Source organism: Siniperca chuatsi, linkage group LG19, assembly GCF_020085105.1.
Source record: "Siniperca chuatsi isolate FFG_IHB_CAS linkage group LG19, ASM2008510v1, whole genome shotgun sequence".
Classification (NCBI taxonomy): domain Eukaryota; kingdom Metazoa; phylum Chordata; class Actinopteri; order Centrarchiformes; family Sinipercidae; genus Siniperca; species Siniperca chuatsi.
Window position 1 is genome coordinate 18797969 of NC_058060.1, and position 22753 is coordinate 18820721.

The window sequence follows — 22753 nt, forward strand, 5'->3', positions numbered from 1 at the left end:
GCGAAACCTATAAAGCGCATATAAAACATCTGATGCATTATCATGCAGTAAATTACCCAACAGTATATGAAACAGTTAAAATTAGCTCCAACATGACCAGCAACAACAATAAATTACTGGTTGGATCTTATCAACAATAATAATAATAATCCAATGACATATTAATAATAGATTTTGCTTAATTCTGAATTCAGGACTTCAGGAGTATTTTTACATTATGTTAGTGCTACTTTTACTTAAGTCAATGAACTGAATACTTTTTCCACCACTGCCAGGACCACAGTTTAGAAACCTGTGTGAAACCTTTTGTCATGCATTGATCAGAATGAAAATCATCAAAGACAAACCAGCTTTAAACATGTCCCAGCTGTCAGTGTGTGTACTTCCTTTAATGATGCATAATTTACTGCCTGTAAGCGAGCAGTGTTAATCCAAGCCATACTGTTAGTTTTAAACTGTATAGATTACCTGGCTCTATAGTGTAGACGAGGCCAAACACAGCTGATAACCTGGCATTAGTAATATATTGGTCGAGCATGCAACATTCAATGCATCTGGCCAAATAAAGGGAAAATCTAGCTAGCAGTCTAGCCTAACGTCTACCTTGAGAAACCCACCGTTGTTCTGAAAGGGGAAGTTACCGGTGCATCGAGGATGTAACCTAAAAATCTACAAAAAATATTTTTCACTATTGAAATTTTTCAGTAACTTGACGATACATGGGTTTTGATTTCGCCGGACACGTTTATGATTCATCATTAATTTTGCCTCCGAGGAACAAAATTTAACATTCAAAACAAGCCAGAGTGAATGGCAACCGGTGGAGAGTAACGGCAGTTAGTTGAGAAGACAGTAAAAGGCGAGATAAAGTAGTGATTTTATTCTCTTTTACCTTGATGCTCGTAGAGAAACACGGGAGTCGACGTCTGGATACCACGCTAGAAGCCAGTGGCAACGGGCTGGCTGAAAGAACAAGAAAAGCGATTTGCTGTTGCTGTTTCCGGGTTAGTTATTGAGCGTCATTGTGGCCGTCAAACGAGAGGGGAGTTCGGTTTGACCCACCTTTGAGCGCGGAGGGGGAAGTTACACACCTTCCTTCTCTAACTAAAGATAGACCCGCCCGGTCAGTCGAGACCCGCTGCTGTGCTTCAACGGCGACTTCCACCGGATTACAACTGACCTAGCCTATTATGTCTCACCGCGGCTTTAATTAGCAGTTCTAGCTAACCGTTAGAAGTCGTTTAGCTAGGTTGACCGTTATTGAACAAGTTGTCCAACGGTTATTCACTCTACCGAAGTGTCCTCGAGCAGGAGGCTAATCCTAAAACAAGCTCTAGGCGGCGCTAATGTGCTATCTGACCCTCCACTTTGACCCCAGAGTCACTTTAAACAACTCTGGATCAATTTACATTACTTTGGGGGAATTTAACAGCTATTTTCATGATCTATGTCAAGATATTACTGGCATTGGTGTGTGGAAGAATCAAGATAAAAGGGCTAAACATTAAATTAAGACTTTAATTAAGACTTCATATTACAAACACTCCTACAAAGGGAAGTTATATTAGGTTGAATGCAAATTAGGACAATGTGTTAGTTCCCTAGCAATCAGCACGTTGATACGCTGAATGTAGGCCTATCATTGTGTATGTATGAGTTTTCAAAGCAACCTGAGACAGAAAAGCTCTTCAAACATACTTATGACACAGAGTATGACAGACAAGGCAGTTTGCTTCTGCAGAGGGCACATACAAGTGTTTGCTCTTGGTTAAATTTAATATTAAAAGCATGAGAGGAACTAAAGTTTAAAAAAAAAAGAGTGCGAAAAAAGAAATCTATTCAGCCATATGAAATAAAGAAATACAACAGTTTGCAGTTAGTAAACATTAGCACATTTTGCAGCCATCTTTCTTTGAACTGACACATGATTGTTCACTTAAAGACAGACTTAAAGTTTATCTAATACGTTTGTAATTTCTGGTGTTGTAAGATGAAAAGATATTTATTAGAGGGCATTTTCCCCCTGAAGAAAGGCTTGAGATTACTTCATGGACATGCCACAATAAAATGTCACCAGCTATGCTGCACAATATGTACGCAAGTCAACATTTCATTAGCTGATATGATAAGGGTTTTCAGGACATATTATATCTTACCATTTGAAATGGTCTGAAATGATCTGCAGTGGTACAGCAATGACAAATCATTCATTAAACTTTACGTCTCCTGCAACAAGAACATGATTTTCTTCATTTCAACATTAACTACACCACAAGCAAAGCTTCCTAAAGGTATATTATACATCGGTGATGGCAAGACTTATCTTCATTTAGCTCCTCATTTTCCTATTTTATAGGCACAGGAACAGGATTTAAACTTCTACAATCAGCAGTATCTGATATTAAAAATGTGTTTATTGCCTGCCTGTTTTCCTTTTATGCTTTGTATCATAGTTTCTTTGATATATAGGGAGAGCTTACTTATTAAGGCTCTTCAAAGACTGCCATCTTCAAATGACACACCTGGTTGTAATTTGAGATCATTAGGCGATCCATAGTGGTAGGCTTTAAAGGGCAACTGACTGTAACTGCCTGTTGCAGCACACTGATGAAAGATCAAGCAGAAACATTTCTTTAAGCCCCTCACTGCCTCACAAAAATAACATTTGTGAGGAATTCTTTTAGCTTTTGAGCATATAATTTTCTTGGTGTCCAAGCTACTTTACTATTTAACAGTGTCAAATATTCAGCAAAGTTCAGCACTTATCAAACATGCATCAGCCACTAATTAAGCAGCACACCTGTGTTCAATTATGTGTCCTGTGTGGAGCTTATAAAATCACTCCATAGAGGCTGGTCAGATCCATATAATAGAAGAATTTAGAAGAGTGAATGTGGTAATTTCTTCTGTAGAAGCCTACAGTTAAGTGTTTGGTTTAGCAAACCCACCGTTCAACCATGGCGAAAGAGAAGACTCATGTTAATGTGGTCATTATTGGTCATGTTGACAGCGGCAAGTCAACCACCACCGGCCACCTTGTCTACAAATGTGGTGGCGTCGATCAGAGAAGACTGGAGAAGTTTGAGAAAGCTGCAGCACAGGCAAGGAAGCAAAAAAAAAAAACCTGCTATAAAACACTTGATTGCAAAATGTTAACATGTTATGTAAGACTTATTGTATTTGATTTTACAGATGGGGAAGAGTTCCTTCAAATTTGCTTGGGTGCTGGACAAGCTGAAAGCAGAGCGGGAGAGAGGAATCACCATTGATATCTCACTGCTGAAATTTAACACTCAAAAATACACCATGACTATAATTGATGCTCCTGGCCACCGTGACTTCATTAAAAACATGATAACAGGGACTTCACAGGTAAGCAGCATAGAAGTGCATTACTTTCTGAATGCTGAAGTTCCTATTTTTTTCACATATGTCATTTCAGGCTGATGTTGCCCTCCTGGTGGTCTCTGCAGCTAAAGGAGAGTATGAGGCTGGTATATCAAGAAGTGGTCAGACCAGAGAGCACGCCTTACTGGCTTACACTCTGGGTGTCAAGCAGATCATAGTCTGTGTGAACAAGATGGATCTGACTGAACCACCTTACAGCCAGAAACGCTTTGACGAGATGGTGCGAGGCGTCAGCGGCTTCCTCAAGAAGATTGGCTACGACTCCACGGCTGTGCCTTTTGTTCCAATTTCAGGCTGGACTGGGGAGAACATGATCACTGCAACTCAGAAGGTAATGATGGAGTGACTTGGAGTTAAAATAACATGCAATAACTTTTGTACTAAAGGAATGTCTCTACAGATGCCCTGGTTCCAAGGCTGGAAAGCCAGACGAAGGGAAGGGAATACAAGCGGGAGAACTCTACTAGAAGTCCTGGACTCCATTCACCCGCCAGTGCGCACCATCAACAAGCCCCTACGATTACCTCTGCAGGACGTCTACAAAATTGGAGGTTAAAAATAGTTTAATCACTACCATGTCATTTTAAAATTGCCCTGACTCTATTTACGACCCTTTGAACTGAATTGATTAGCTCCAATTGATTCCATTAAAGTGGGGGAAGCACGGGAGTGTTTGATAGCTGATAAAATGCCTTTAAACTTATTCTAACTGGTGTTGACTTGAAAATCAAATGCTCTTTGTTCGTCCTTCAGGAATTGGGACTGTGCCAGTGGGTAAGATTGAAACTGGCATTCTCAAACCTGGCATGACTCTGATGTTCTCCCCTGCCAAGCTCACTGCTGAGGTAAAGTCCATTGAGATGCATCACCAAGGGCTGCAGACGGCTCTGCCAGGACACAATGTTGGCTTCAACATTAAGAATGTGGCTGTCAAGAATCTGCGGCGTGGAGATGTGGCTGGCAACGCCCAGCAGGATCCTCCATCAGACGTCAGCAGCTTTGAAGCTCAGGTTGGTTCAACGGAGTTAAAAATTGAAACTTAAATTTGTAAGTTGCCCCCCCCGTGCTGACTTTCTGTCTTTAGGTGATCATCCTGAACCATCCAGGGAAGGTCAAAGCGGGCTACTCTCCCGTCCTGGACTGCCACACCGCCCATGTGACCTGCCGCTTTGCTGAGCTGAAGGAGAAGGTTGACCGCCGCACAGGCAAGAAACTGGAGGACCAGCCGCAGATACTGATGTCTGGAGATGCTGCTACAGTCAAACTGGTTCCCATCAAGCCCATGTGTGTGGAGAGCTTCTTCACATACCCTCCTTTAGGTACAACAGCAATCCACTTGAGTCTTAATGTACAAGAAATCTCACCCATGTTGACTTCTGCAGTGTTTAACAGTTAACTTTGTTGTGCTTCCCAGGTCGCTTTGCAGCAAGAGACCTGAAGCAGACAGTTGCTGTAGGTGTCATCAAGTCTGTGGAGAAGGACCATGGGTCAAAACCTCCACACAAAGCCCAAGTGTGTAAATAAGCAAATTTTTGTTTACCGGTATTCTGGTATGGCTGCTTTTGTGAATTTTTTTATTTTATTTAGTAAGCTGCAATTTGTGTTGTGACACAAAGTATTTATGTTGCCTTAAAAGTTAGCATTCCTGTGTTGAATATATTAAATCCAAAAGAAGTTGTAGAATTGGATGGTGAAGTTTGGTTAATGTGAACTGTTGAGATAATAAAATTATTTGGAAGAACTTGTCTTGAAGCTTTGTCTTTATATTTTTTCCCCTTAAAACTGCAGTTAATGTGGAAATGTTAAACAGTTTTTTTTTTTTAATAGTTTTGAAAGTTGGTTGAACCACTGCAAGGTAGGTTTTGTAAAGATTTGAAACAAGAGGTTCAGCCTTAAACATGATTTGTCACCCCCTTTTTATTTTATTTTAATAGGAACAGTTTGCCTTTTTGGGGGGGAAATAAAACATACCTATGGAAGCAAATAATAAAATGTAAATATCAATTTTAACTGCTGAACATTGAAATTTAAACATCCACATACCACTCATTCCTGTTGGGTAAATATGAAGCTGCTGGAAGCAACCGGTTGTCATACCTCAAAGACTGTAAACCTGGTAGGTTATGTCAAACCCATATTAAAAGGGCCGATATGCCACGCTCAAATTTACATGACTCCATTACAAGTGGAAGCCATGAATTTAAAATGTTTATACAAGTATTAACAAAATATAGGCTATGTACAGCAATAAAAGGGAAAGCATTCATTATGCAGCATTACCCCTGAGTGTTGTATTAATATTACTGTTGTGTAGTTTAATCTATAATAACTTGACAAAATGTTAAATCTTAAAATGAAACAAGTAAAGGCTGTAAAATGTAGTGGTGCAGTTTCCCTTGAGTGTATTGCAGGAGTATAAAGTAGCATACAATTTGAATAAGTGCCTGAAAATTTTACAGTGTACAAAAGTGTACAGTTTTTGAATAAAATGTACTTAGTTACAATCCACCACTGCTTGGCCTTGGTTATGTTTAACAGACATATGAAAGTGGTATTTATCTTTTATTCCTTTATCTTGAGTAACAGTAACTGCGATAAGCTGCTTAGAAATGCACTTTCCCCTCTAATGCCAGTTTTTGAAATTCCAACAAACAGATGTAGAAACCACATGGCATAATTGCTATAAAGCAAAACAGCAGGCTCAGGGATGAAGTACAGCACTTTTAATGATACAATGGGTTGATGGGTTTGTTCCTTAACATGGGAAGAACTGCAAGTCAGTGAGGACTGGGTGAAAATACATTGGCTCTCCAGCCTTTTACAAAGTCCACTTCTAAAGGACATCTCTGGCTCACAGGCAAACCTGGAAATGTAATGAATCTAGTAACATGGAATGATATTACATGACTCAAACTTAAAAAAAAAAAAAAAAAAAAATTTCAAGCTCATGAGGTTTTACAAGACACTGAATTGTGAACACAGGTTAATGTGAAATTTCTAGCCTATCAGAAAATCAAGTTATTGCTAAGATGTCCTCTGGAGTTTCCCGCACTTGTCATTAATAGTGGCTTTAACAACAGGATACCCTTAGTGTAGTCCTGCTTGATTAATAGTGGCTCTTCAAACCCTGAGGTGAGCGTCTTTGAATGCAGCACTCCACTCAATTCCAGTCATTGTTACACCATGCACAGAAAAGGTCAAAGGACTGTGGAGATGGCGTTGAGTTCACACACAGAGCATACATACAGTGAACAGTGTAACAAGGAGTAAATTAGTGACCTACAGTGAACCGCAGGCTTTGATATTCCACCACACAGTAGCAGCAGGTTTCTATACTGTAAAACAACCATAATACGTGTACACACAAAGCAAGCAAGAACAAGGAGTACATTTAATGAAATTCTTTTCATCTCTGGAAGATCAGTGGGAGACTCCTCCCTCTTCAGTCAATTATGGTGGTAAACAGGGATGCAAGACACAAATAGTGACATGACCTATTTCACATTCCATTTCTTATTTGTCCTTTTTCCAGAAATATAAGCTGATAATTACTTGAGGGCCAGTAAAATTAATGCAGATAAAATTCAAACTCTACCGCCCTGACGCTTAATCTGAAGGTAGAGAGAGCAATGGTACATGTTTTGTACAATAAAACATGTATATACACTCACACACAAATATATATATTTACATACATATATACACAGTAACAGCATAAACATAGACTTCAGGTAAGTGCTAGGGTTTTGAGAGTGGCTTTGTCACAGCCGTACTATAGGGTTAAGCTAATACTGGTAAAGGAAGAATACACACATTCTTTGTACAGCATGGATGAGGCATCCATGGCTAGATGAGCCTTCTTGGGTTTCTTCTTCGTTGTTTTTTTTTCTTCACTTTAGAACACTTGTCGTGTGACAAGGGGCGTTTTAATAGCTATTTACAGGACCTCCCAATTTAGGGAGAGGCGTAGTGCAAGTCTTTCTGGCTGTCAGTCACTCAGGATATGCACAAAAGACATGGGGAACACCCCTTTTCTTTCCGGCTCTCCTTCAACGTGCCCAATCTGGAAGTATAAAGGGTAAAGAGAGCATGTGAGAAAAAGAGCATAATGTAGCATTCAGTGTTAGCCAGTGCTTTTTGTGCATTTGAGATGTTTCAGGAATTAGGATTCCTGGTGATTCAAAAGGTAAAAAGCTGCAGAGTGTCGTAGTGAAGCTGGACTCACCCACCACTCCTGGTCCTCTTCTCCTGTAACTATGATCACCTCTCCTTCAACAAAAGTCAGTTCGTCATCATTGTCAGCCTGGCAGTCATAGATCGTCTTCACCCGACGGGCTTTGCTCTTCCCCTGGACACACAAATAGCAAAACTGCTATCATAGTTAACAAAAACTTCTGTTGTGTTTGACCTGGGAAAAAAGGACCATCAAGCAACAAAAATACAGCAAAATCACATAAAAGCTAAGAGCAAAGTGTCTGTTCTCTATGTGACCATCAGGTTCAGAAATTATACTTTTGAAAATTCAGGAAATACCTATACAATCAAAATGGAGGGCCAGAATCCAGAATGATTCCAGAAGAAGTTAAAAAAACCTTTAGTGCTACAAACTGAATGTTAAACAGCTGATTAGCAATGTAAAAGTCTTAAATAGCATAATGCATTACATGTATCACACATTATAGAAGATCTAGATTAATTAATTGGTCGGGATATTTCAATATTAGCTTATCTAAGATATATCAGTATAAATGTAACACAAAATTGCAGTACAGAGATGTCAAAGATATGTCTGAGGTTATTTAGAAACAGGGTCTCCATTATAGTATATCCACTAGAGAGTATTCACAAGTTTATTTTTCAACTGTAAAATGTCCTTTAAAAAAACTAATTCAAACAATCTTAAATCAAGAATGTTTGTTTATGTTATGTGTTTATGCAAAATAAAATACATATATTGGCCAATATATCGTAATTTCATTTTTAAAACTTTTTCAAATATCGATATCGGTATCAGCCTCAAAAATCCAGTATTGCTCAGGCTGTAATTTTTATTTATTTATAGACCAGTTTAATAAAATCACCCCTGAAAAAGACCAATATGCTTCAACAAGTACAACATTTGAGGAAATGTTTGAGAGAAAAAACACGCATGTTCATACCGTGTTGATCTTCCTCGGGAGGGGCACTGGTGTCTCTGCAGTTCCTGTCGGGGTCCCATTGGTGTCTTCAGCAGCTTGTTGGGGGGGGGTCCCTATATTTGCTTGCTGATTAGGAGACGGTGAGTCTTGAGGTTGAGGCTGCGGTTGAGGCTGAGGTTGAGGTGGAGGTGGAGGTTGTGTTTGAGGCCTTTGCACCGTCTCTCCAGCAGGCGGCCTGGGAGCGGACTCGGCTGTTCCAGGTTTGGGGGGGATGTCTGCGAGATGAGGCTTGGGAGGCAGGTCTTTGAGCTGGGGTTTGGGCGGGAGGTCTCCCAGCTGAGGTTTAGGAGGGAGGTCAGAGAGCTGCGGCTTCGGAGGAAGCTCTCCAGGTTTAGGAGGAAGTTCAGACGGCTGAGGTTTGGGGGGCAGGTCTCCCAGATGAGGCCTGTCTGCCAGAGGAGCCTTCTGCGGGGTGTCGATTGCCGGCGGGGACTTCTGGAAGACCTCTGGAGGAAGGCTGGGCTTATCCATAGACGGGTGGTGTATGGTGTCGATCTTCCGCAATGCCACTGGAGAGAGCACCATACAGTTACTTAATAACTTCATCAATGCAACAGCTAACATTCACATGAAAACTGGACCAAGACTGTACCTTTTTGAGGTAGTTTGGGAAGAACCCTTGGACCAAGTGTAGACTTTGTGTTGCTAGAAGTAGTGCTGGGAAAAGATTTTCAGATGAAGTTAAATGAAAAACAGAATCTAAGAAGATGTTTGTACCTCAGACATTTTATTATAGTGAGTGATGCAATACATTTTAGGCCAATTAAGCTTCACATTTCACAGCGGTTTCCTTTTTTGGTACCTTTGCTGCTGAGGAATCCCTTCAAACTTGTTAGAAACAGGAGACATCTTGCTGACAGGAGGAGGGGTGGAGTCGCTTCCTAAAATATTGACATTGATGACCACAAACAGATTATTTGACACCATAACAGAGCACCAAGCGAGAGATTAATTTGATATAAATGTGGAAATAAATTAACATGCTGTGATGGTTAAAGAAAATAATGAGGGAGGCGTCATCTGGCTGAGCTTTCCATGAACCCGTGTTATTTGGAAACTGAGGTTGTGCAATAAAGTGTCATCATATCATTAGTGGTTGGGTGTTGCTGTCTGTGTAACACAGAATGCACAAAACACCACAGAGGACAAATGATAAAAGTGGAACAACAGTAAAAATAACCCCATTATACACATATGGGACACAAGATTGCAGGTAAGATGAGTGAGGTGTGTTTTCTTCTGTCTCCAAGTGGTGGTTACAAGATAACTTTTCTTTTAAAAGTTTTTATTTTACTCTTTTTCTAACTAACCAGGAGTGAGACAAACTCGTGGATTTCTCTTTGTGCAGCTTGAAAGTTGATTGGTGAACTCAGCTTAACCTGTGGGTGTTTATTGGATAAATAGTTGGACTTGGATGTCAATCATTCAAGGTAATTAAACCCAAATTTAATATATACAGTGCTATAATCTCAATGCACAATATTTTAACCCTCATGTGACCAACTCTATAGTCATACAACCATCTTGAGATGTAAGATGGTGTGAATGCTCGCAAGTTGTAAACATGGGAATCTTTCCCATTTCAAACATCCATCGCATATGACTTGGACGTAGTGTCAAGATGAGGGTTTCATACTTTGAAAACATTTGAAAAAACATCTTTACAGGCACATAAACAATCCTGGCAATTCTTTGTTAATAGTGAGAAAAAAAGTGAAAAATTAGACCAAATGATTAATTGATTAATGAAAAAATACCAGATTAATCCATAATAAAAATAACTTAGTTGTAGCCCTACACATATCCATGTAATGAGCCAGGCTGAGATTACCATTCAACATACCTTTGAAATGCACAAAGAGACAATAAAAGGCATCCACTAGTCTGTACAACTCAAACCCCTAAGAAATATCAAAACATTTGAGCATGAAAATAAATTAACCTTGGGAACATTTGATAAAATTCTTATCTTAACTCAAGGTCCTCTTACAAGCTTTTTCTGGACCTTTTAACCGCATCTCTCTGTCTTTGTCAGCAAATGGAGTTTGGTTCAGTTGGTCACCTCTGGAAAAAGCTAAAAAGTGGACCTTGAGTTAAGATTATCTTGTCAAAATCTCTAAAGATGTTTTTCTATTTTAGTGCATTAAAATAACCCTGCGATTTTGGACAATCATAATAGTCAAGCTTCAGGCTGGAGCCGTGCCTGAGTGAAACCAGCCCTACTGTTTACACGTGTGTTTGCATCTCACCCCCAGTCAAGCCCCCTTTACTGTGTGGACTGTGAGAGAGCGGGCTGGGTGGGTCAGACAGGGTGCGTTTGTGTCCAGGAGGTGGGGGCGGAGGCCTCTTCTTAGACAGGGTGGAGCTGCCTCCTGGTGTGAGTGTAGAGGGAGGGCCAGATGGGGGAGGAGCTGGAGGAGCGATACATAAAACACATGAGGTGATGAGGCCCCCCAAAAAAGTCATTCTGTTAACCCCCAAAACCCAGAGAAGGTAAAGGAGAGGAGAGGAGGAGCTGGAATATGGAAAAGGTTGTGTTTTTTTTCTGTCAGGAAGAAGTTTTTACATGACAAAATGAGGAGACACATTAATTCAAGTAAAACAACATATATAGAACACCGAAATGTCTGGACGGGAATGCAAAATAATGAAAAGGGACAACCCATTTTTGGGGTGTCTACTCAGTGAATATGTTTATGAATATGCCTGTGTCTATTGGGACTCCAAAGCACTCACTGGTCACTAATGTAGAGAAAAGTAGGGTGAAAGCAGCTATTAGAAAGCTCAGCCAGAGAGGAATCAGCTGTGGTTAAGAGTTTACAGCTCAAGGATGGTGGGACATGATTCCAGCAAGATAAAAATTCACGTAGACAAGAAATAATTAACTGGAGACTCTGCTTGCCTACATGGTCCCATTGTTTACTTAAAAAAACACCACCACCCTGTGAATGTGAGCTGTAAAGGAAGAAATAACTGAGGGATAACTGTATATGGGGCACACAGCCGAGTAAGGGGGGAGAACATAAAAACAGGATATTCACTGATGTATGGTCGAGTGCCAGCCAGTGTGGCGTAGTGCGAATGAGAGCCAAGGAATGCCAAGTGTGGAGCTGAAAGAATAGAGAAACAAAAAAGAGAAAGAAAAGAGCGAGATGAGGAGTGTGGGAGAGAATCTACAGCATGTCAGTCTTAAAAAGAGCTGCTCCCACACACTATAAAATAACAAGATGAAATCTTATCAGTGGCAAGAAAAGCAAAAAGAGGAAAAGTGGTGTGAAGCTGGCCCCCCAGGGGCGAGCTCTTCAGCACCCACTGAGAGAGAGCGCTGCGCTGCTAATCTGGAGCCTCTGAAGAGTTAGCATGTTATTCTTTATGTATGTATGTCATTAAGCCTCTTATTCAGGCTTTTAATCTTATTTTTGCATAAATCAAACTTGTATAAACTCCACTTGTTTTCAGTGCTATTTTAATCATTTAAGGTACCTGAAGTGAAATAAAAACTCTTACTCCTGAGATCATTCAAGAATATTAGTGGAGCCTTTTCAAGTCCAAGGAACAAAAGTGCTCCAGGAACTAAACTCAGGGACTGAATTTAGATCTTGGTTCCTCCACTAGAAAGGTAGATTAGGTTCCTGAGTTCCTTGAAAGGTTCCTGGAAGAATTCCTGCGGTCGAAAAGGATTTACTGACCATTTGCTAAACCTGTCCCCTAGATAGCAACTGTCCAATCACAGCTTAGCAACTGTAACTAGGCATGGCAGTCCTGCCAAGCTTAGCAATTCTCCACATGTTGAAGCGGTGTGCATGGGGCTGTAGTAAGAGCGATACTCAGCAGAGTGTGTTGGGTGTTGTCCTTTCCAAAGCTAAAAATACAAGAGCAAAATTGTAAATAAATGGTTTAAAGAGTGTATTTATCTGCTCTAATGTACCTACAGTAGTAAGCTAGCGTTACTTGCAAGTCAATGAGCATATCATTAGCTAACTACATGATTCGTTCAGGACCAGCACATCCACTGTGTGGAAGGCAAGATGCTATTATTAGCGTTATTACAGAGTTTAGGCTAACATTAATGGCTCTGCCCTGCTCTTTCTTTGGTTTGGGGAGGTTAAGACTCCAGCAACCCCAGCAAACGTTACATTTGCCAAACACACTGGTTAGTCCTCGTCCTCAAAGCCTTTTTCCTTGTAAAAGTTAAACATTTAGTTTGAAAATATGAAAACTAAGAGCATAAATTTAGCCACTGTGTTGTTTGTCCAAGTATGTTTTTCTATGTATGTATGTATGTTCTATGTTTAAACAAAATAATATTTAAATTGCACTTTTCTTTATAATATTTTTTACATATTATGTACTGTATTATAATACTAGGTATAACAAGCTCCACACTGCAATTTGTTTCTTTATTTTAAATTATGACTTTTTACCTGAGACGTGCAGCTTTAGTTTTTAACATTTTATCTAGTATGTAGCTATCATGTGCATATTTAAGACCATTTTACAGGGTTCTCGTTTTGAAGTGAGTCAGCTAAAAACACTGAACTGCTGGAGACGGAGTTCGTGTTAATTGGCTAGCTAACAGCTGATCAAATCTGCTAGCGACAGTCATCATTTCAGCCAACTCAACAGTTGTCAGCTAGAAATGAGAAGCCAACTTACTTACAAGACCCACTGTTTAAAAAATTACCCAAATTTTTGATGGTTAATCTGCCATGTTATCATTATGAAGTGCGTATGTGTGAGAACAGAAAGCTTGACAGGTGTAGGTGGCAACGGTAACTGAGGGTCAATTGAAACATGTTGATTTGCACTGGAAACAGGTGAAATTTCACACCTCTTGTTTTAAGAAAAACAAGATTTAAATGCTCAATAATGGATTAAAATGACTTGTTGAGATGGATGTTTTGCAGTCTAAGCTTCTGCGATGTTTTCAACCATGTGCTAAAGCTGTGACTGTTAATGTTTTAAACCGCTCCAGAGAAGGAGGAGTGTTATTTTTAATTTTAATACTGCAGAGACAGCACGCCCACAGTATACCGTGTGTATATTGTGTCGAGGCTAATGGCGAAATGTGTATACAGCTTCCTTTTCACACGTCTGACTAACCATTGCTGCCCTGCCCTCTCCTGCAGCCATGTTTTCCTGAAGGTTTACTGTGTAAACAATCTTAATGACACCTGCGTCCCGCCCTGTGATCTGTGTGTGGACAAATTGCATTCCACTGCAGGGTGTGTAAATGTATGTGTGTGTGTGTGTGTGTGTGTGTGTGTGTCTGTGGACTGACAGTACAAAGAAAAAAACTTTCCAGAAAAGTGATTACGAAGCGTTCCTCTGCACCTAATCCTGTCCTGGATATAATCAAACATTAACAGACATAATGAAGTACAGTTTCAAAGACTATCTTACTTCTACAGTAATCAGACACAGTAAAGCATACAGACAACCTTTAGGCCATTTGCATTACAGCCTGACATTTGCAAAAGAGATATTAGCAGAACATAATCTCCTGAATTTAATGGCTGTCATAGTTATAAGATAGAGATTGTTAAAATGGTGGATGTTGTCCGAAAATGGATGCAGGCTCAAAAGCACTTGGAGCAGGCAGGTCTGACCTTTGCCCTGGTTCCTAGGTGGCAGCGGCGGGCCATCGGCCACAGGGGAGGAGGTGAGGTCAGTGGAGGCGCTGTACATCTGGTTGGTGAAGGCGCTGTAGGACAGACGCTGCTGTTTGTCCCTTTGGCTGATGAAGCCCGGCAGGGAGAGCTTGTCGTGGGGGGAGAGGCTGGAGGAGTGGCAGAAGCTCTGAGGCCTCGGGGAGCGGTCCTTCTTGATGGGACTGGGCTGGAGAAGGACATAAGACAGCTGAGACAGAGCCGACATCAGTCTAATTAGTCGTTGCTCTTTGATTATGCAGAACTGACATCATAACTTGACATGCAGATGCTTTAAAGGAATATTTTGACATTTTAAAAAATGCACTTAGATGATGATTATGCTTCGTTTTTTGAATGGATTAAATAAAAGAGATATAATGTGTTAATTAGTGAGCTTTAGAGGTGCTGGTAGGCAGATTTTGTTGCCTTTGTACAGAACCAGGTTAGCGGTTTCCTATTGCTTCCAGTCTTTCTCATCTAACTGTAAGGAGGATAAATTGGTATGTCTCTACATATATGCTGTTCAGTCAGCGCAAAATTGTGAATACAGAAAGCAGCACTTTGCTCTCCTGGACTTGTTTAAATTGTTGGGAATGTATCTGAAATCCAACTCCATTTCAGCTTTGCTGGAAGCATCTTAACATGTCATCTTACTTTAGCCACTTGCCATATTATTCTTTATTGTTTCAACGAAACAAAACCAACAAACCTGGCTCTTCTATCGGAGTCACAAGAAATAAGAAAAATAAAGAAATACAATTACAGTCAGGAGTTGCCAAATTCAGGCCATTTTCTACAGTCAACCGTACAACAAATTAGTAATAATAGTAACCTATCAACAGCAGCAACATTATGATGGCCAGGATATGATGATAATAATAGTAAGGGTTGTTGTTCTTATTTTATTTATCACAGCACAAAAAGTAGGAACATTTATAGTAGCTGTTTCTAACACGTTACAGAATCCAACTACTGAGCTCTAGAGGAATACTGCTCGGTCACATCTGAACATCAGACTGACTCATAAGCAGTTTTACATTGTTAGTTTCAATAGCATGATATGGGGTGTGTTGAAAACCTGATTGAATTCAAGCTCAAACAAGTGAATGTGACGCTCCACTCGAACCTTATCGTCGAGGTCGTCATCGCTCTCGTCCATCTCCTCCAGTCTGAGGCTCCACTCGTACTCCACATGGATGTGAGGGTTGAACTTCCCCTCTGCAGCCTGCACAAGCTGATACACACACAAACACACACATGCATCAGTTATACACATGAAAAATAGCTACTCTCCCTCTCCAATACAAACCATTATCAATCAAATGGAAAACAGCAAGAAAAAGTTACATCAAAATTTGCTGCAAATACATTTAGAAACCAAAACAAAACTCTATTAAAAAGACGCAGAGGTCAGTAGTAACAATTAGTAGGATAACACATCAGTCTTTATTCTTTCTGGGTATGAGCAACTACCTACAACTATTAAATTTGCTAATACATTTATTTATTAGAGATTTTACACTGCATTTAAAATAGTTTTTTTTTGTCTGCACAGTCATATTAGCGTTAATAATGAACATACATCAACAATTATTTCCACTCTGCTGTCACTGGTGCCTGAGGCTGGAGACAGACCTGTGACTGCCATCTAGTGTTCTGACTAATCTGCAAAATAACTGGTCAACACATATTTAATCAACCACAATCTATACTCCACAACCTTTTGTTTAATTTGTCCAATTAGCTCTATGTGTTTTCTGGGATTTTGTCATTTTTTCAGGCCATTAAAATCCACTGTGATGTCCAAAATCACCAGCTGAGCGATCCTGTACTTACTGCCTCCTCACACTGAATGTTCCTCAGTCGCCTGGCAACATCCAGCGCCGTCTCTCCGTTCTGATTGGCTGAAGGGAGTGGAGGGATAATCAACAGTTAGAGTCTGATACGTGCGTACAGATGACTTTAACAAGAAGATGTGACTCACTGATATCAGTAGCCGGCTTGCCCCTCAGGAGTAACTTGAGGCACTCGGGCTTCTCGTACATGCAGCAGTAATGCAGGGCAGTGTTCCCCCACTCCGTCTGCTTATCCACGTTACCGCTGCGAGAAAACACACATAAACACACACATAGTCAGGACACATAGTCAGGACACAGGTCACAAGCCTGAGGGTGTTTTCCACAGTCCTGCAGCTTCAGGTTAAGATGTTATTACCCAGGATTTTGTGATTTAGCTTGAGAGAAAAGGGATGGAAAGGATTTTTTTTTTAAACCCAGAAATTGTTTTTTTCCCTTAAAAGTCTCAAGTGAGAAATTGCTGTCGCAAGAACAGCAAAATTTAGATCTGGGTAATGAGATAAAAATCAAAAAATAACGCAAGACCATAAGCTGTGCAAAACCAACTTCACGCTCCACTGTTACAGCAGGTAAATAATCCCTTTTAGATCCCTTGTAGCTCCCAGAAAGGGCAAGAGAAATATCTTAAATAATGAGGACTAAGCATGACACTGTATGATGAGCACAGCTATTAATTAATGAGAGGGTCCCACTTGTTCTGTGGAGGCTGTGTGCAGTTGGAGCAGTGGTGGGTAAACAATTGAAAAAAGAGAGGAATAAATTAAGGCAGAGAAGTGCTTGACCCATTTCTGTTTGCCTTGTGGGAATCTGAGCTGAGCGGCGCTAAGCTTTCCTCTGCACTTCCACTGCTTTAATACAGACTGAAGCACAGAACAAGACTCGCAGCAGACGGACAAATCAAATTTGATACAGTGTGGTTCCACAAAACAGTTGTACATAGTTGTACTACATATTTTTCCTCCAAACCGCTGATGTGTTTTAAGACATTTTGACAGCTGTTTAACTCGCATGAAAATGCCTGAAGCCAATTCATACACTTAAACAATGCTTTTCTAACTTTCTAATGCAAATGACTCTTGAAAATGTACCTGTTCTGCACAAGGAAGTCCACTAAGTGCAGTGAGGTCTGGTCAGCAGTCCGTACAGAGTAGTGCAGTGCTGTCTCTCCGGCTTCCTGCAGGGGGCCATCAAACACAGCAAAGACACAGTGAGACGATCTTGGGCAGCATCCATTCTGTATTCTCTCCCTCTCTGTTTCTCTTTCAGCATTTAAACAAGCTGCAGTAAACAAAATGGCTCCTAAAAATAATAATTCAGCTGAGATTTTTCCATGTTAGGGGAGTCTTGCAGTAATTTCATCTGTCTCTGTGAATTAAAACTAAATCTAGAGATGGGATATTAAAGATGGAGATAAAAGATGAAATATATGGAAGTAAGGAATATATGTGCTGTATATTTTGTGGCATCTTGGCATCTATAGGGTAGAGTAAAGGGTGTATTTAGTTACGCATCCCTTTCATGCTGTGTGGGTTTGGAGGTGGGAGGCAGGTGGGGGTTTGGGGGGGTTGTCACTGTGCTGTCGGCAGCCATTCAGATGTACTGACAACAGCAGATCAGATATCGGTGAGTCAGACTTCATAGCGCAGACATCAGCAGCTCCCTTCGTCACCAAATGATATCCTCTTTTATTCTGCTGCTGCATTGTACACTTAATTTTTCATTAGAAAACTACCATGTCTGTGTTATAAAACCTTGACCATTTATGTCATATTAAGTCTGATCACCCATGTTGTTTACGGTACAGTATCTTCACCCATCTACTGCTTGTTATTTAACTTTCATTTATGCCTAAACCAGCAGTGCAAAAGGCGAGGAAACAAAGAGAGAACACGCTGAACCACAGAATAAAAAACAGACACATGAATTATGCTGCCACAGATATCGTCATCTGGGTAAATATGAACTCAAATGAGATGATGCCCTACGATGTGGCGGAGGTTGCTGGATATCACCACCTGCTGGTGAAGTTATCCGGATAGCTCAAAATTTTCCAGCTGTTACACCCACTTCTACCTGCCAAATAATTCATCAACTGGTAGAAATGTGTCAGCGTTGGTCACCCCCACATGAGGATGAACCACTGCAGTAAAATGCGTAGAGCTCTGAGAGGGATATTTCTGGGGGTTTGTAATCTAATATGAGATCATGGTGTGTGATAGGAATATACTGTTGTCGTGTATGAGGAGGTTATGGGAGGAGGTTGACATGTAGCAGAGATTCCAGGCAACACGCTAACCTAGAATATCAATTTTACATGGTAAAATATATTCCCAAAAATTATCCATTAATCTGCTGACTATTTTAATAATTAATCGATTATTCATTTGGTCTATAAAATGTCAGAAAATTCTGAAAGATATGCAGCACAATTACCCAAAACCCAAGCCGACTTATTCAAACTCACAGATATTCAGTTAACCATCATAGATAAGTGAGAAAATCCAAGAATATTCATATTTGAGAAGCTGAAAGCAGTGAATATTTGGTATTTTTGCTGAAACATGCAGATAAATTTTCTGTGGATTGACTAATTGATTAATTGACTAGTCATTTGGGCTCTAGTTAGGATGATCCACAGACCTCACTGTCGACACTTTTCACTGGGACTATGTCTTTGGTAGAAAGTAGTTCCATTGAACTGTTGCTTTTTTTTTTTTTAAAGCGTCTTTAAATCAATATTTTTATAATAACAATGTATCAAATGACAATGTGAAAGGGGTCGCTCGTAGTGATGAACCTACAGAGAATTATCACCCAAATCTGCAGCTTCCCGCGGCTTTACGGAGCTTTATAGTGAGTTTCAGCTCATTGTTTAGCTGCCTGGCCCACAACAGACACAGTTAAAGACTAGCTGGTGAACATAGTGGAGCATCTAGCAGCTAAAGAGCTGAAAACAGAGCTAAAAGAAAGTATTGGACTTACATTAATCAGATGTACAGAAACTCCAAATGAATGATAATGTTGCTCCGTAATTGCTGGATGTGTAAATAAGCAACTGTTTGCTAACAAGTTCATTGTTGAATTGGGGTGAAGGCAGAAATCTCAAGACGATAAACAAACAAATAAAACCAAAATGATCTGCATGACAAGACACCACCAGAGGTAAGTGAGTAAATATGTTTTTTGATATGGGTGACCATTTAAGCTCTGCGCATATATCCATCAACTTAGAGGACTCACCTGCCCCAGCTCTGGGAGTGGCTCCATAAGTTCCACCCCCTCTGCGTAGACCTGAATGAGGGACAGCAGATCCCTGGACTGAACCGCCTCAAACAGCTCGATCATTTTAGCTGCCGCAGACGTGCATGTCTTCCTCGCATACTTGTGGTCCACATATTTAGCGTTGATGAACTCCTTCCTCACCGTCCTGTGGAGGAGAAGAGGAATCCAGTCAGCTGTTTGGATATTAAACAAATCTAGCTTTCAAGCAGCTTTTTGCTCTGAGAGTACTCACATGTCACTGGATGGAGTGGGCTTTGGTGAAGGGGAAGACAGGTTTCCCTCCATTATCTCATTGAAACTACTGTTCCCTACGTTCTTGGCCAGCTGGGGAATGAAGAAGAGAAAGCCAGCATCAGATGACAATAATGTTGACAAGCAGAACAGCATTTGCGTGTTTTCAGAGACAGTTGAGCACATGTATCTCTGCTGCTTTAGAGATCAAATTCTGCTCTTTCCTGTGTTTCCACTACTCTTTCATTATTTCTAATATTTCACCAGAGATGAAAATAGTAAAGGGCGTGCACTGTTGCCTCAAAAAAGCTATTTATTCACTTGGTAGGCCGTTTCTCTGACTCACCAAGAGTTCTGAGGTTCCTAGCTTGTCGAGCTCCATGGACTGGATGCGGGAGATGTGGACCCCCATCTCTCGATGGATGCCAGAGCACTCGATGCAGGTCAGGATCCCCAGGTTGGTGGACAGCCACTTAGGATCTATAAACACAGACAATATGAGAAAAAGTGTGTTAATGATGTACACAGTATGTCATGAGTGGATGGACAGATGCGGTAGGTCCAGTAAAACTATTATAAGTTGGATATGTGCCCCAGATTTAAGCCTTTACTGAGTTGTACCAGGTAACACTGAGTCCAGCCTGGAACATTAGACACATCCCCATCTCTACTGTCAACTATCAACTAAAGGTAAAAAATGGCCAAAAATTCAATTTAAGAATACAAAGGCAAGAGATTTTACAGCAGTAAAAAGCATCAGTCCTGCCCTTTACTGAAAATACGTTTTGTGCGGCTGCGTTGTATTTTAGTCCTTTAAGGCTGCTGTCAGTAGAGAAATTGGTTTCTCAGCGTCCCTACAGTTGATTTATTCCTGTATGATTGTAGAACTTGGGAGAAAAATGTTGAGCCTTGACAGAAGCTATTACTCTTGTGAGGAACTAACATCAAAACCACTGACACCAATGTTTAAAGATAGCTAACAGTTTATGCTATAAAACTCCTTTATAACTGTGCTGCGACTGTTCTACCGAGATTTCTAAATTTGGTTGGTTTTCTGCGAGAATCAAATAAACTACACAAAACAGGCCCAGAAATGAAAGGTTTCTCAGCACTTTTCCTGTGGATAGATTGTTTTTTCAAATTACAATTTGCCACTCCACTGTAGACAGAAGAAGTATACAAATCCCACACCAGATTTTCATTCAAGCAAGCAGGACAGATTTATGGCCTCTATAAGCGGTCGTGGCATTTTATTTCTGCTGCAGCTCCATTTTGTAATCTTACGTCATTGATGAATAAGAGTAACATCCATACACTGACTCCAAACCACACATTTACTAAGTAGACAACATTTCAGTCCCAGTCGGATCTTCGTCAGCTCAAAAAATTGGATAAATATGTGATTGCACCTACATGTGATGTAATCCTGTGTGACGACAAGATGATTTCACCTGATAAAAACACGATTTCAGCTGATGAGACAGGTGTATTTTTACACGTGAACCTTGCCTTTAAATGAAGTGGATGCTTAAACCAAAGCTTATTTATTGACTACATTTCTTGATTTCATTTATAAATCTACAACAGTCATTTCAGACCACTAGAGCACTGTTGTAGGCACAAACAGTGACCTGTCCTTAAAAGCCTAACCAGGGACAAGGACTGCAAATTAGGTACGGCTAGAAGTCCTAAATGCATTAGATCGGTTGCATTTTATTTAAATGTAACAATTCCTACATGTATCATCCCTGTCAAATAAATAAAATAAAATCTGAAGAGTGAACACCAGGCAGACGCCAGTGAAAATGTCGGAGGCATCACAAAAACTAATGAGTCATACGCAGACACACATTTTCACAACATAACGAACAGATGCGAGCTGGTGATTGGTCACAGAGCGCATGTTAAGCATGAAGAGTTGATGCATGGTGACCTCTATAGCTGCTTAATGCTAAAGCTGCAAAACTTATAGAGGGAGATCCTGGAAGAATATCAAATGAGATGGAGTTGTCCTCCAGCTACTCAGACCAGAAGGAACAAAGAGGTGACCTTTGAAAGTCATTACAATGACCTTTCAACTGTGAAGTTAATTTTACGCGTTGAAGAAAGGAAACCCTGTCAGAGAAAAGCCTGAAATCTATTGTTATTTGGTAAGGAAAAACAGCAGGAATCAAACAGGAAGCACAGCTTATACTCACATCTGGAACGTGAGTTACTATTGAAACCATGTACACAAGCGGACGCAGCAACAAGAGTATAGACATGACAAATTACCTCCCCTCTCTGCAGATTGCAGGGGTCGACAGAGCGTGTGTGACTTATGTAACAACGTGATGTAATGGTGTTGTTTCTCAAAGCATAGAAATGTTTTTTTCCCCCTTCGGAGCTCGATAAAGTCCTCCCGTCGGTCATTCGGTGAGCTGCTGTGTGTGTATTTGTGTTGACGTAGAGTATGTGTGTGTTTGTGTGTATGTATAGGTGTGTGTGTGTATATGTATATGTGTGTGTATGTTCAGTGTCAGAGGGCCTCGGGTTGTGTCCCGAATGCTAACAATGTCGCACATGCGCACACACACACGCGCGCTTGTTTGTTGAAGGCTGCTGGGGGATTTGCAGTGTAGCTTGTTCAGTTACCATCTAACTGAAGGACACTGAGTTCAGGGCAGCTGTGACATTGCAAAGAAATCAAGATCGGTGTGTGGCTTTAAATAAAACATTTGCCAAATGAGAAAATGCTGAAGTGAAGGTGTTTGACTTTTCCCATAACAAGGTGAGGGTCGACTAAGCACAAAACAGGAAGAGGATGTGTATATATATATATATATATATATATGGAGCCTTTCTGGACACACAAACAGCAGCAGTACACACCTGCAGCTCCGCAGTCGCAGCAGACTTCGTTGCCTGGCATGCGCAGCACGTCATCTATGATGGCTTTAGTCAGATCCTCTAAACCGTCCTCGCCTCCGCTGCTCTGCTCGCCACGAAACGCCATGTTCAATGCCTCCTCCTTACTGTTGGTCAGCACCGAGATCCAACTGCACAAGGGAACACATCATTACTGGTGTTACAAATTATTATTTATAATGGATTTTTTAAAGCACAGTTCAGAGTTAATGTACTAAGT

At 40.5% G+C, this 22753-nt stretch overlaps 3 protein-coding genes across 14 annotated transcripts in view; 1 reads left to right on the plus strand and 2 right to left on the minus strand.

Moving 5' to 3' along the window:
* fam49bb (family with sequence similarity 49 member Bb) overlaps positions 1-1216 on the minus strand; it is a 33134-nt gene extending 31918 nt beyond the window's left edge. The window contains exons 1-2 of the mRNA XM_044177436.1: positions 1063-1216; positions 893-963 (exon numbers count right to left, since the gene is read on the minus strand). The gene's annotated coding sequence lies outside the window, so the exon portion shown is untranslated. The remainder of the gene's footprint in view (positions 1-892; positions 964-1062) is intronic.
* Positions 1217-2631: 1415 nt separating this feature from the next.
* si:dkey-37o8.1 (Elongation factor 1-alpha-like) lies at positions 2632-5149 on the plus strand. Its single transcript, XM_044177435.1, has 7 exons — positions 2632-3101; positions 3193-3372; positions 3443-3739; positions 3809-3959; positions 4162-4418; positions 4493-4727; positions 4823-5149. Exons 1-7 carry the CDS (start codon positions 2958-2960, stop codon positions 4930-4932), a joined length of 1374 nt encoding a protein of 457 aa, XP_044033370.1. The 5' UTR covers positions 2632-2957; the 3' UTR covers positions 4933-5149.
* Positions 5150-6116: 967 nt separating this feature from the next.
* The window catches only part of asap1b (ArfGAP with SH3 domain, ankyrin repeat and PH domain 1b), a 60732-nt gene continuing 44095 nt past the window's right edge, over positions 6117-22753 (minus strand). For 4 of the 12 annotated variants that reach the window (XM_044177421.1, XM_044177420.1, XM_044177432.1 and 1 more), the window contains 16 exons: positions 22498-22664; positions 19973-20106; positions 19628-19719; positions 19354-19540; positions 17202-17287; positions 16242-16357; positions 16094-16161; positions 15384-15491; positions 14216-14465; positions 11648-11716; positions 10856-11017; positions 9409-9487; positions 9199-9263; positions 8568-9115; positions 7634-7756; positions 6117-7471 (listed from right to left, as the gene is read on the minus strand). In XM_044177421.1, the coding sequence (XP_044033356.1) occupies positions 7397-7471; positions 7634-7756; positions 8568-9115; positions 9199-9263; positions 9409-9487; positions 10856-11017; positions 11648-11716; positions 14216-14465; positions 15384-15491; positions 16094-16161; positions 16242-16357; positions 17202-17287; positions 19354-19540; positions 19628-19719; positions 19973-20106; positions 22498-22664 (2329 nt within the window). In that variant the 3' untranslated portion in view covers positions 6117-7396. The remainder of the gene's footprint in view (positions 7472-7633; positions 7757-8567; positions 9116-9198; positions 9264-9408; positions 9488-10855; positions 11018-11647; positions 11717-14215; positions 14466-15383; positions 15492-16093; positions 16162-16241; positions 16358-17201; positions 17288-19353; positions 19541-19627; positions 19720-19972; positions 20107-22497; positions 22665-22753) is intronic. The other 8 variants (XM_044177424.1, XM_044177423.1, XM_044177430.1 and 5 more) reach the window with 6 other exon arrangements.